General features: G+C 38.6%; 1 protein-coding gene across 1 annotated transcript; it reads left to right on the top strand.

Moving 5' to 3' along the window:
- Positions 1–10,632: 10,632 nt before the first annotated feature.
- Positions 10,633–11,040, top strand: LOC129063038 (NADH dehydrogenase [ubiquinone] 1 beta subcomplex subunit 11, mitochondrial-like). The gene has a single exon (XM_054564050.1). The coding sequence runs from the start codon at positions 10,633–10,635 to the stop codon at positions 11,038–11,040; it is 408 nt and encodes a 135-aa protein (XP_054420025.1).
- The last annotated feature ends 2,743 nt before the right edge of the window (positions 11,041–13,783 follow it).

The following is a 13,783-nucleotide window of genomic DNA, read 5'->3' as shown; positions in this document are numbered from 1 at the left end:
AAATAAAAAAAAAACCCTGATGTCTCTGATTAATATTGATGCATAAATCGTCAACAAAATACTAGCAAATCAAATTCAGCAGTGCATTAAAAGTATTATACATCATGATCAAGTGTATTTATTCCTGCAATGCAAAGACAGCTCAACATACAAAGATAATCAATGTAATAAACAACATTAAAATAAAGTAAAAAAACCACTTTACCTCAATCAATGAAGAAAAAGCACTTGACAAGATTCAATGCTCATTCATGATTTTTAAAAAAACACTCAAAAAATTAAAATAGAAGGAAATAACCTCACTATAATAAAGGCCATATATGAAAAATCATATATAAAATTTTCCTCAGACCACTGCACAAGAATGTGGATAGACTTAACACTACTGAACTATATGGTTAAAAATGATAAAGTTGATAAATTTTATGTCTTTTTTACCACAATTTTTTTTTTTTAATGGATAGAGAACTCTAATCCGGTGGGGGTTTTTTTCACAGATATTTTCCTGCAAAATACACTTGGAGGTTGATGAAAGGAATAGCATGCAGTCCAAGTGGAATAAAGGACATGGTCAGGTGAACAAGTGTCCCCAGTTATACGTGTTAAATGAAAATAACATGATAGGAAAGCAGAATTGTTACATAAGTACCAGTATATACAGAAGACTGCAGTTGATATGTTAGGATATGTACCTTTGTAAGAGTTTTAAATGGCTCAATGCTTTTTATTCAAAGGTTTAATAGTTATTTCATTTTCACTGTATTAGTTTGCTAGGATGCCAAATGACTGGCATTTTTCTCACGGTTCTAGAGGCTGAAAGCCCTTCTTCAATACATTAGAAGGTTCGTTTCACCTGAGGTCTCTCTCCTTGGCTTGCAGATGGCCCATTTCTGTGCGCATGCTCCCCTGCTGTCTCTCTCTGTATGTCCTAATCTCCTGTTCTTATAAGGACACTAGTCAAATTGAATTAGGGCTTACCTTAATGGCCTTATTTAACCATAGTTACCTCTTTAAAAAAGCCCTATCTCCAAACACAGGCATAATTTTAAGTGATGGGATTTAGGACTTCAACACATGAATTTAGGGAAAGCATAACTGAGTCCATAAACAATCACACATAGTTTAATTTCCTAGTTAGTTGTACATGTGATTTTTGCTAAAGAAAAAAAGAGAAGATCTATGGACAAAGTTGAGGTCATACACTACCAAGCAGGGAGACTAAGAGAATATGCCTCAAATGGTATTTTCGAAGGGGTTCACTATAGGCAATTTCACAAATCATACATTTCTACAGATACAACCATTTTTGTTTGTTTGGTTGATTGATTGGTTAGCTGTTCTACATTTTTTTTGCAGCAGCAGGAAAAACATCAAAAAGCAGGCTGTCAGGGCCAAATGAAGTCTGGAAGAACATCTCTGTAATTCTGCAAGTTTGTTCCCAAGAGATTTCACAACATCCTTGGGGAAATCTGAAAAGACAACTTTTCCTCAAAAGGTTTTAATAATCTGGTCTCCAGACGTACTCTGAATTGGGAAGTCCCTAAGTATTTTAAAATAAAATTTAAAAGAAATCTACAAATATTTCAAAAAGTTTCTTTAATATTCTAAAGAAAACGCAATATAATTTTGTCCCTGGGAACCAGATGTTTTCTTTATTTCCAGGTTCATTTTACCGTCTTGTCTGTAATATATTCAATAATCATTAATTTTCTCTTCTGGACTTTTCCTGATTTAAATTCTTTAGAAATTTATATTCTGTACACACTGACTAATTTTCCCAGTTGTCACTGATATGAGTAATTAATATGAAAGACCAACTGAGTAAGTTGCTTTAACTAAATATATGCACACACTACATTTTTGCAATAATAAAGCTAATATAAAGCTCAGGTGTTGTTTTTAAGTCAAGGACCTAATTGATGTGTTTAAGTGCACATCGACCTGTGTTTAGTGTCTCTTAAAAGAAATTCATGGAATTGAAAATAACAGCCCAATTCAGTTTTCTGTAATTTATGAAAAGTTATGTACCGAAAAAATACCCTTTTTTTATACCTTTTTAATCGTCACCTGAGGATATGTTTATTGATTTTAGAGAGAGAAAGAGAAACATTGATTAGTTGCTTCCTGCACATGCTCTGACCAGGAATCAAACCCACAACCTAGGTATGTGCCCAGATCAGGGATTGAACCTGCAACCTTTGGTTTTATGGGACAACACTCCAACCAACTGAGACACCCAGCCAGGGCTAAATATACTCCCTTTTCAATAATATGAGGTCTGGCATGTCTTTTAATCTGTAAAATAAAAAAAATGTAGGATAATTTAGAACAGTTTCTAAATGGTTAAAAAATGAGATTGTTCAAATTTGAGTAATATTTGAGAGACCAGTTCTACATAGTAATAAGAACATCTTTCCTTATATAGATTCAGTATGTTTAATTATTATATATTTAAAATACAATCAAATTCATAAATTTTATACCCAAGTATTAAACATTTTTTACTGCTGATTAAATATTTCATTTACTCTCCCTACTACATGAATAACATCCTTAAGCACAGCTCTCTATATTTAAAAAAAAAAAAGGCAATTTAATTTAATGGTAATAGCTGCTAGAGAACTGAGTATCAGTAATTGTCATACAACATTCAGATGAGGTCATCAGAATGTTAAATTTCAAATAGATTGGTATCATTTCAAATTTCATTATATCAACCTGGAGACACTGGCATGTAATACTTCCTATTTCCCTGAAAAGTCCAGAAAACAAATAAAGCATCCTCATGTTAGGAATCTTGATCTCAAGTTAGATTTTAAAGGGGGGATATTAACATTTCCAAGTATTGAATTCCTCATAGTCTCAAGTTATACAAGTTACAAACATGCACACATATTTGTATACATAGGACTAATGAGTACTCCCTCACACCCTCATGCCCTCTGAATCACCTGTGTGCCAGTGTAGACCATGAAGAAATAGGAGTCTTTACCTCAATCAAGTTCATATACCTAGAAATCTCCCCCTGGTAATGCTGTATTTTGTCTCTGAATCAGGATGTCTAACCCTGGGATATAGTGTCCAACCTTATGGCATGTCTGTGCCACACTGGTTGAAGAGGACTTGTCCAGGGGCACAGATTAAATACATTGCAACATGTAATTACAAAAAAAAATCTCATAATGTTTTAAGTAAATTTACAATTTTGTGTTGGGCAGCATTCATAGCTATTCTGGGCTAAATGGGGCCTATAGGCTGTGGGTTGAACACCCCTGGATACGGTGTCCTAGAATTTCCTCTTAGGATAGTAGACTACCAGCTCAAACATCTTCCCAGATTTCCCATGTACATCTGGATGTTAGAGTGGCACCCTGTATCCCCATGCCAACTGCCACAATATTCCTCCCAAAAAGGAACAGAGACAGTGCACTTTGCTCCCTTTCAAATAATTTACTGAAAAAAAGTCTTATATTATCTAAATAAATTCCAAATATGAAAAATCACACAATCTAAACATAACCCAACTACATGACTTTAGGTAAGTCAGAACCTCAATGAAATAGAAATATCAGAAGTTTAGGTCTTTTAGTTCCGAGTTCATCATTTTTTCCACAGTACTTCTTGCCTTAATTATTTCTTTGATACTTAATGTATCAGACCACAATCCATATTCAAAAACACTGAAATAAATGTTAGTCACAGAGTATTTTCCATGTAATAGTCATGCAAACACACAATAAACTATCCACATCACAATAAGAGTGATACCTTTCAGAATACTTTTATTCATGTACTAATGATTTCCAAAGCATTTAGTATGTGCCAGAAACCATTCAAAGCACTTTACAAATTATTATACCATTTTACAGGCTAAAAAACCAGAGACACAGAGCAATAATAACTTGCCTGAAGTTACCCAGCCAGCCGGTCAGGAAGCCAAGACTCAACTAAGGCAGTCCGTTCACTCAAATAGCACCATTCCCCTGCCTGTAAACATTCATTATCTCCGCATCTCACACAGAATGAAAATCAAAGTCCCCACAATGCCTTAATAGGTCCTAGATATCTCTAGGTTAGACAAGTAGTCCCGCACCACAGGGTCTTCCAGCTGTCCCTCCCCCGAGCACTGTTCTTCCATATAAGTGTTTGACTTGCTCACTTGCCTTCCCTATTTCTTAATCGGGCATTGCCCATCTTCTCAATTCTGCTTTATTTTTCTCCACATATGTAGGACCATATATGTAGGTACTACATTGTACCACCTACATATATGTTATATGCTTTTGTCCATTCCCTCCATGAGGCAAGGGCTCTGTCTTTTGTTTGCTCTTTTATCTCCGGTGCCTAGAACTGTGGATGGCATGTAGCAGGCACTCAATTGCTATCTGTAGGACAACTGATTAATGATTTATGAGTGTGTAGAAGATCACATACATATGAAAAAAGTAGGAAATTCCAATTCCACTCTTTGTAGCCTGTCTTTTGACCCCAGGACTATTTGACCTGACATTTTGACTCTGCTGCTTACTTTCTGCTTCCTAAGGACTCAGGCGACAAAGTGATTCAAAATACACAGAAGACTATACTTGTAATACAATAAACCAATCCTACACATAAAGTAATCCTAAAATATTTGTGGGGAATTATTCACTTTTTTCATGGTTTTGCTAAAATTTAAATATAACGTTTTAAATATTATTTTTCCCATTTCATGGGGAAAAAATTTTATAGATTAAAAACTGATTAAAACTTACCTTACTGACAGAATTTACATTTTATTTAATCTTCACCAGAGGATATGTTTATGGATTTTAGAGAGAAGAAGGAAGAGAGAAACATCGATGTGAGAGAGAAACATCAATTAGTTGCCTCCCGCATGCACCTGACCAGGGATAGAACAAACTTTTGATTTACAGAACAATGTTCCAACCAACTGAGCCACGTGACCAGGACAACAGAATTTATACAGTAGCTACAAGAGCAGTGCAAGTAATAATTATACTTTGTACAAATAAGGAAAAAATAGTAAGTAGTTAAGCCTGTACATAATATTTAGTTTTTATAGTTCCAGACACCATTCAAAGAAGTTTGAAAAAGGTACTCTATTAACCCTTTTCATAAGATTAATCATAAAATTATCATAAGATATTATAAAACCTCCTATGAGTTAGATGCTAATATTATCCCTTTTATAGATGAAAGCAGTGAAACACAGAGACCGTTAGAAAATTTATCTCAAGTGACAAAGCAGACAGTGACAGAGGCAGGTTTGGAACCCATCAATCTAGACCGTGAATTTGTTCCATGCACCGCTCGCCTCTAATAAACCTTTATTTTTTACTACAAAATTACAGAAGATTCACATTTTCCTACTAGAATTTATACTTCCAAATTTTGAAACAAGTAAATTGAGCTTATTAGAAATAATAACAACAAAAGAAAGCTTATGACACGAAAGCTAGAATTAGTGCCATGCGATATGAATGAAACAATTATGAATTAACAATTTCTGAGAATTTGCATAAAAAACAGTTCACTGTAGAAAAATAATTTCTGAACAATGAAATGAAAATGAAAAAAATTTTAAATGACAAAAGTATACTATATAAAATAGTTATCAAAGAGTAAAATAGGTTTTATGGACTTTGCTCTTCTATGCCCGCTGGGATGAGCTAGGGAGACCTGTGGTAATAGATAACAACCATATTTCAATCATTTCAATCATGTCAGGTTTAAAGCTGAAAAGTTTATTTTTCATTCATGCTACATGTCTACTACACTTTGGCAGGGGTTTCTGTAACCACTGTCCTCTCTTGGGACTTGTACCATCTGGACTGTAATTGGTTTAGGTGACAAGCATCATTACTCTTATTTCATTAACCCCAGGGCCATGCCTACATTCAAGCAGGTGGGGAAGTGCCATTCCCCTGTTGTTCAGAAATAGAGAGGAACCATTTAATGAGCAGTTTTTCAATCAAGATTATCAGTACAAGGTTCCCAAAAAAATACACAAAATCAGTGCTCAGATTACAAGAAAGATGGAGCAGGAGGAAATGTCTGTATTTTCTGCCACCATCAGTGCTGAGAATGATAATAAACATGATAATAGTAGCTAACATTCATTGAGAATGCTGGGCACTGTGCTGTGTATGCATTTCTTCTTAAATCCCCAAATCTCACAAGAAAAGTATTCTTTGTCTATTTTACAGAAAACTGAAGAACAGAGAAGTAAAAATACCATTCTGGGCCTTAGAGCTAGTAACTGTTGGAGCTAGGACAAGAACCTCTACAATCTAATGAATACCCCCTGTTAGAAACGCTCTCCTATATCGCTTTCCCTATTGTACTTCTAAATTGTACAAGATTTGGAATTTAGAGCACTTTATCTCTGGGTACTGCAGGCTTTGCAACTATATTCATCAGCAGATCTTGAGTGCTAAATAGAATTTGACCCTGGTGGTTTAGCTATAACTGGAAAAGACAACTTCCACAAAATTTTCTCATAAAGTCTGTTGCCAAGATTGTTGAGAACAGCATGTGCTTTTCCAAATTACAGTGATAAGAAAGTCAATGTTGCTGAGAGCCACAAGTAAGTCCTAAGGAAGCAGCATGTCTCCAGGACAGGGATATTTCTCTGCTGGCTTCCACAAAAGCCTGTGCGTTGGTTTCTTGGGGAGGAGCTGGCTGATACTACTGGGAAACCATATTGAAGAGATTCATGCTGTTGGAAGGGCCATCAACAGGAAATGGTCAATAGATTGCCCTAATTCCGCTAACTGAACTTGCAGAGGGGGGCTTCTGGAATATTTTGATATCGCCATGCTATCTGTTCCCTCAAAGACTAAAAGACCCCTTCCATTCTAAAGGGAGAGTAATGAAGTAATGAAAGAAAAAAAGAATCTTTGACTAAATAAGTCGCATTCAGATTACTCACCCATACCTGGGAATTTACACCAATCATACCCCACCTCAAACTGTAATTATTACAATGTCTGGTGTCTACTGAGCTGTAAATCTCATCAATAGGTGCTTATTGTCATGGGCTGGTAGGTGCTGATGATAATGGCCACCAGCCATTGCACACATACACAGTCCATACCTTCCTTTCTTGCCCCAGGTTCCCTCAAGTCCACTCTCTCTCAATAATTTGCACCTCCATTTGGATCCTTTCTCTCACCTCTGGTGTACAAGGGATTCCATGAGGAGTTTTCAGAGCTATTAGCTCAGGCTCTTCACCATGCCATAGCTGGTCTGCTATTCCAGCCCCATTATAACTATGGGGCTTCTAAAAGGTCTCCAGTCTCCCTTGGCTCCACCTAGGAACCCTGGGATATCATGCACCAGTTTGGATCAACCAATTTGGGAGAGAATTCAGGGCAGGATCTGGGTCTCTCTCTTTAATTTTTACATAATTATACATTGTAATGATTTGGGCATAATCTCTGTCTTATTATCTTCAGGACTTTGAATTCTCATGTCCAAAGGCAAGCTTTTGAACTTTAAAGCACCTTATCTGTTTCAAGCACTTGGCTTTCAGGAATTTAAAAATTCTTAAAAATTTGCTTCTGCTATGAGTTTCAACACCCACTTATCAATTCCCTTTCTAAGCTATACCTTCCCTCCCTCTGTGGGTAGTGTATAAAAAAACTATCTTGTGAGGAAAAGGTAATTGGTTCCAAGCTGCCCAATGGAGGCAGGAAAGTGGGGTCAGGAGCTTTGACTAATGCACCTCAAAATATTATTTGTTGGATATGCTTTCTGGAATTCTGGGTGTTCCCTCCTTTTCTAAGGTTACTCTGATAACTGTAATAGCTACATTTATGTAGCATTTACTATGCACCAACACCTTAAAATAAAAGATTATTTTATCTTTTAAGCTTCACAAGACACTATGATTTGGACCTTTTATCTTACTTCTCAGATAAGGAAAGGGAGTCTTGGATACACTTACTAATTTGGCTAAGTCCACACAGGTAGTAAGTACATGGTAGAGCCAGGCACTATGTTAGTTCCTGAGTATACAAAAATGAATAGTACAAAAAATGAATAATATATCAAGATGAATGCACCAAGTGGTACAGACACCATACACTTAAATGGATCCTGATAGCCCGAGTGACTAGGATTGGGTTTATATGATTTGTATAAATACCTAAAAATTAGTAACTTCCTAAAGATACTAACACCTGAGTTGCTTCAAGAAGAATAAGCGGTAAAGTTAAACAAGTGAAAGGAATGGGATAGGAAAAACAATAAACAGTATTTCAGGTCCAAGAAACAGAATCAACAAAAAGCACAGAGGCAAGCTGAAATAATGGTTTGAATGGCTATGAATGGTTTGCTCCCTGTTTGGGTCTACTTCTCCATCTATTGTCGTGTAACAAACCACCTGAAAACTTAATGTCCTATAACAATTGTTATTTTGTTTATGAATCAGCAATCTGGACAGAGTTTTTTGGGAACACCCCATCTCTGCTTGACCCAGCAACATCTGAGAGAGCTCAAAGCCTGGGGCTAGAATCAACCAAAGTCTCACTCATATGTGAGTTGATAATGGTAGAGGCTGAGACCTTAGCTGGCTCTGTGGGATGATAAACCTACCCCTAGCCTGTCCTGTGGCTTGAGCTTCCTCACAACATGGGGCTTCCTCTTAGAGTAGCATCCTGAAAAAGAGGAAAGCAGGTGAAAGCCATATCATATTTTTTGACCTAGTCATGTAAGTCATGCAGTGTCATTTCGATCACATTCTCTTTGTCAAGACAACTACAAAATGCCACCCAGTTTCAAAGAGAGGAGAAAATACCTCAGCCCTTAAGGGAGTATGGCAAGATTTTAGAAGAGCATGAGGAACTGAAAATATGGCTGTGATTATTTTTTTAAATATCCAATCTGATACAATGTAAATAAAAACAATATAAAATTCTGTTGGAGGGATAAGAGTGGAAAGAAGGGGAAGGGACTAGCCAAGGAACATGTATGAATGACCCATGGACACGGACAACAGTGTGGGGAATGACTGTGGGAACAGCGGATGGGCTGGGCAGAGGAGGGTAAATGGGGTAAAACTGGGACAACCCTAACAGAATGACAATGAACTGTTTAATAAAATGTTGTTAGCCATCTCCCATAACAATGCTGCTCTTCCTCACCTAATCACATGATTAGCTGCATGATATTACTGATTGACTCGTTGTTTACTAGGAGGGAGTTACCAGCCAAAGCCAAAAAAAATAATTTGTCATTCACAAGGTATGAACATGACTTACCCACTCAGTAGGCTGGGCACAGGAAAATCCTGTAATCACTGCCAAAAATATTTGTGTTATCTTGGCCACATGGCAAGCAACACATTCATAAACTGTCTGCAACAAAGACTTAGCTAAAAATTGTGTCCAAAGGCTTTTATTTGATTTTTGCAATTAAAAGACCGTTTCAAGCTATTCATCCCAGGCTGCCATAGATGCCTCTATTTCTCGAGGCAGTAATCTCTAAGTCTTGACCAAGAATCTCTAATAATTTTGCAGTCATTTCAGGAAAGGTCTTCTTGTTTGTGGAAATATCCTCTGAATGGCTTGAACACTTTTAGCTTCATCTCACTTACTGGGTCCAACAATCATAGCCCCATGCCATTTAATTGTTAACAGTCAGATTTGAAAATGTTAGTGTTTCTATGTCCTACAGGGCCCAGGCTGCAATTGGCTCAGTATTGCAATGCCATGTTAATGAAATGTAAAGTTGCTTTTTCTCAGACAACTTGGAATGAAGCTAAAAGGACTGGAATCCTCTTATCTAGAGGAATTTAACTCTGAACTTTCAGTTTCTTCACCACCTCACCACCACTTCCCATGGGATCAGCAGAAACACAGAGTAGAGAAGCAATGACTTTTACTGTCTCTCACAGCAACGAGGTTAGAAATGATGGTGAGCAAAGGCAGGCAGTTACCAAGAAATTTACATTCTAGTAGGAAGGACAGAATGTACCTAGACACACAGATACGGGTTATAACCGAGAAGGGATAAATGCGATGACGGCCAAGCCCCTGACTCATGAAAGCAAATCATAAGGACACTGACATACCTGGGGAAGGCTTCCCTGAGGAAGGGGCGGTGGAGCTAAAACTGAAGAAAGAGTTAACCTGGAGTCAGAGATGAGAAGGGGGACAGGATGGAGGGGAGGTCCAGACAAAGAGAGCAGAACGATCAGGCGACCACGCAGGCCAGAGCATGGCAAACTCAAGGAAGTAGAAGGACAGACAGCAGAGCACAGAGGAACCCTGGAAGGGTGGGACTATGTCAGTCCGGAGCGCCCTTGTCCTGAGAACAATGAGAAGCCACGAACAAATTTTAAGCCTCTAGATTTTCTTAAGTTCATTCCATGCAGAAGCATGGAATATTCGACTACAGAAAACCTTATGAGAGTAGCGCGGGAGTTTTTGTGTTGCCTCTACACTTGTCTGCCATAGCTGCTTGGTCCTGGGCACTACAGCCGTCTTCCCCTTCGTTTAGCAAGAACTTGGCCCTTGCTGACGCGGGGATGGGGGGTGCCAGATGCCCACGAGGTGAGAAGCCCGCCGAGTTTAAGTCAGCCCTCCGCCTCCGCGGATTCCCAGTCATGGATGGAAAGCATTGTGCATGTTCTCCCTACCGGTTGTTTCCATCCTCCACGTGACTGTGTACAGATCACGTCTTCCAGGGCTGCCAGCGCCCCAGCCATCTGGCGGGAAAGCAGCCGCAGCCAGAAATGCCCTCGCCGCCGGAAACGCCCACGAGCTTCAGGAGGACCCGGATCTTGAGGTGGAACATCTGTGTGAGAACAGCCTGGAACTCGCGCAGGTCCCGCAGGCCCCTGGGGCGGGCCTCTGGAGTGGTCGAGGCATCGTCTTGGTTGGCTTTTCCATCCTCCTGCTCCTTGGCAGCTCCTTTGCACCCTATCTGCCTGACAACGGGATGCCGGCGTGGGCCCACCCGGAAGCTGAGAGGCTTGTGAAAAGCCCAGAGGCCGAGGGCCTCCCGGAAACCAACAAGATGCAGCCGAACTGACGGGTTTCAGAGTGCCCCTCAAGAAGTGCCACCTTCTCCAGCCCCTGCCAGCCGTTCTGCCCTCACCTCAGAGCATCTAAAAAGGGCCTGAGAGTATAAACTTTTCTGAATACTCTCAGAACTTTATTAGGATGAGTTTGAGCAAAACAAAACACCTGACACAGTCGCCCACCTGCATCATGACAACTGGAATAGAGGAGCCTTTGCTTGGAGATGGGCTCTCAGTGAAGAGAAAGCATTTTGTTTTTAAGGGGAGTTGACTGGCCGAACCTCTGTGAGCACAAATTCAGGTTATTATCAAATTGGTCAGCCAGAGGAGGGCAAGTCTCTGGGAACAAGACCAGAGCAGAAGCTGAAGCCCCTGCTCTACATGAAGACAAGTAGGTGGCATTTTATGTTGGGGGAGGGGCAGATATCACTATTTCCAAGTCAACATTTGCTGGGAGGGGAGCAGGGCACATGACAAATAGACCAGTTTCTCAAAAACAGAGGGATAAAGCAATTACACAGGGAAGAAAACTCAAATAATGGTTTACAAGGGAGCAAAATAAATTGTGATTCGTCAATGGTACCTGACCCCAATACCCAGTTAATCTTCCTACGATGAAAGTTTGGTCACATCACTCTCCTGTTCAAAATTTTAGAAGTAAATTTAGGAGCGAGGGCAAATTCAAACGCTCCTCTGGTCTAATAAATCTGTCTCCTCCACAACCAACCCCCACTCTCCCCTAAAGGAATTTTCCATTTCACGTGGACGGTGCGTTTATGCTTGTGCTCATGTCATTCCGCCTTGGAATGACTTTGCTCTCTTCCTACCTTGACCACTTCTTATTCATCCATTAGAACATCACCCAAGCCCCACATCAGTGGAGCCTTCCACAGCAACTCCAATTTACAATTATCTCTCTCTCTGAGATGTTATAGCTCTTGTTAACCTCTCCCCTTCATATTTGCAACTCACAATATTCTGTTAATCACAAATGAACTCACAATATTGTTAACTACTCACATAGGTTTGTCTTGTCGCTTGCAAGAAAAACGCGGGTTCCTGTCAGGACCCATGTGTTTGATCTCTTTTACACCTCTCATAGCTCTTAATTGAAAGGTAAACTTGAGGGAAGAGGACAGAAAGCATTCAACATACAATCCTTAAAAACTTGAATTCACCTGAGACTGGGCAATTCTATTTCATGAGCAACAGTGACATCTAGTGGTTGCAAGGTTGTATACCTTCTTCTAACTTTTTAATATTAATACTTGGAAAAGGCATTCACAGGGTGTTGCAGAATATTTAATTAATCCAAATTATTCCCATAAATTATGCTTGATTTTGAGGGGATTGCAAATGTAAATTTATGTGCTCTGCTTTCCTCCCAATGCCTTCCCCCCACTCCTGTGGTCCAACGGCCCACAAACTCCCAGTTAGGGGGTCTCCACATGTGCCCCTTGTAAACCACAACTTCCCTTTCCCGTAGGACGATCACAGAGGCTTTCATGGTGATTATGCGATTTTTAATTCTCCACTTCCTGTTAAGATGAGGCTTACGTGCATAAATATTTATTTTGGAAATGAAATATGTAATTTAAAATGAAACTTGAGATGATAAATTTGATAGCCAGAGTAGAAGCCAAATGGGAGAAAGGCAGTGTGACAATTGAGGAAAGCTATGGACTTGCATTTCCAAGGGACCTGGGATCAGAAACCATTTCTTCCCATTAAAATCTCATGGTAGTTATAACAGAGTAACATCCCTGGGACTCAATTTCCATACCCCAAGCAATGAAGTTGACATATACCTTGCCAAGCTGCTTTTGGGAGGTTAAATAGAATCATGTAAAATAGAATTCTGGCCCAGAGTAGTTAGTCAGAGAAGGGTAGCTATTATTATTATTTACATTTTACTAAGAATAATTATCCTCAAGTTTACAGGTTGATATTTTAAAGAACTAAAATGCTGGTTTTTAAATTTTTGATTGTCAGTAACTTTGATCCTGATTAAAATTACCTCATCTCTCTTGGATTCAGGTGCTTAAACTGCAAAATAATGAGTTTGGGAAAACTACTTTAAATCTCTGAAAATGAAATAAGAATTCTAATCTACTATAGGCATCAAAATTTGAATACTAATGAAAGGCTTAGAAGAACCGGAGTAGACTGATACCATCTTTATAGAGAGAACTTGAAACATGACCTCTTTATCTCAAGTTATAAATTGTGAAGATAATCTGGATTTGAGGAGGAGAAAAAAGTGCGAGGAATAAATATGTAAACAAACTTATCACAATAAAATATTGTGAAGTACTAATTTTTGTGGTCCTCCTGTGAGTAGAGTATGAATCACAATAACCCTTTTAAAATTAATGTATTGTGATAGAAAACATCATCTGAGTGTTCTAAATTTTATCTGGAACCTAAGGTAAAGCAAGAGCTTGTTTCAAAAGTTGGCCATTTTGCCTATTGTTTTGAGCTTGGCAAACTTTTTTTCCATATAAGGAATATTATATACTATGGTTTATTTCCTAGTCAGTCCCACAGATTAATGCCACAGTTAAGCCTCAACTATATAACCTACAAATAATACTAGCCCAAGTAGCATCAATGGACAGTGGTTTCTTTGGGAATGTCAAAGAACAATAGAATATTTGGGTTAGAAGAAATTTGAGATCTCCATTCTAAGTTCCTGTGGAATATACCAAAATGATACCTTCCCCAGTTTTGACCCTAGCAATGGGAGCCAATAAT

Source organism: Pteronotus mesoamericanus, unplaced genomic scaffold (assembly GCF_021234165.1).
Source record: "Pteronotus mesoamericanus isolate MK-2021 breed Mesoamerican mustached bat unplaced genomic scaffold, CSHL_Meso_final scaffold_85, whole genome shotgun sequence".
NCBI lineage: Eukaryota > Metazoa > Chordata > Mammalia > Chiroptera > Mormoopidae > Pteronotus > Pteronotus mesoamericanus.
The sequence above is the reverse complement of the archived record's forward strand: the minus strand, read 5'-3'. Positions and strand labels throughout refer to the sequence as shown.

What these genes read in the sequence shown, in the direction of transcription:
- LOC129063038 (XM_054564050.1), top strand. Translation starts at nt 10,633, where the DNA reads ATGTTCTCCCTACCGGTTGTTTCCATCCTCCACGTGACTGTGTACAGA.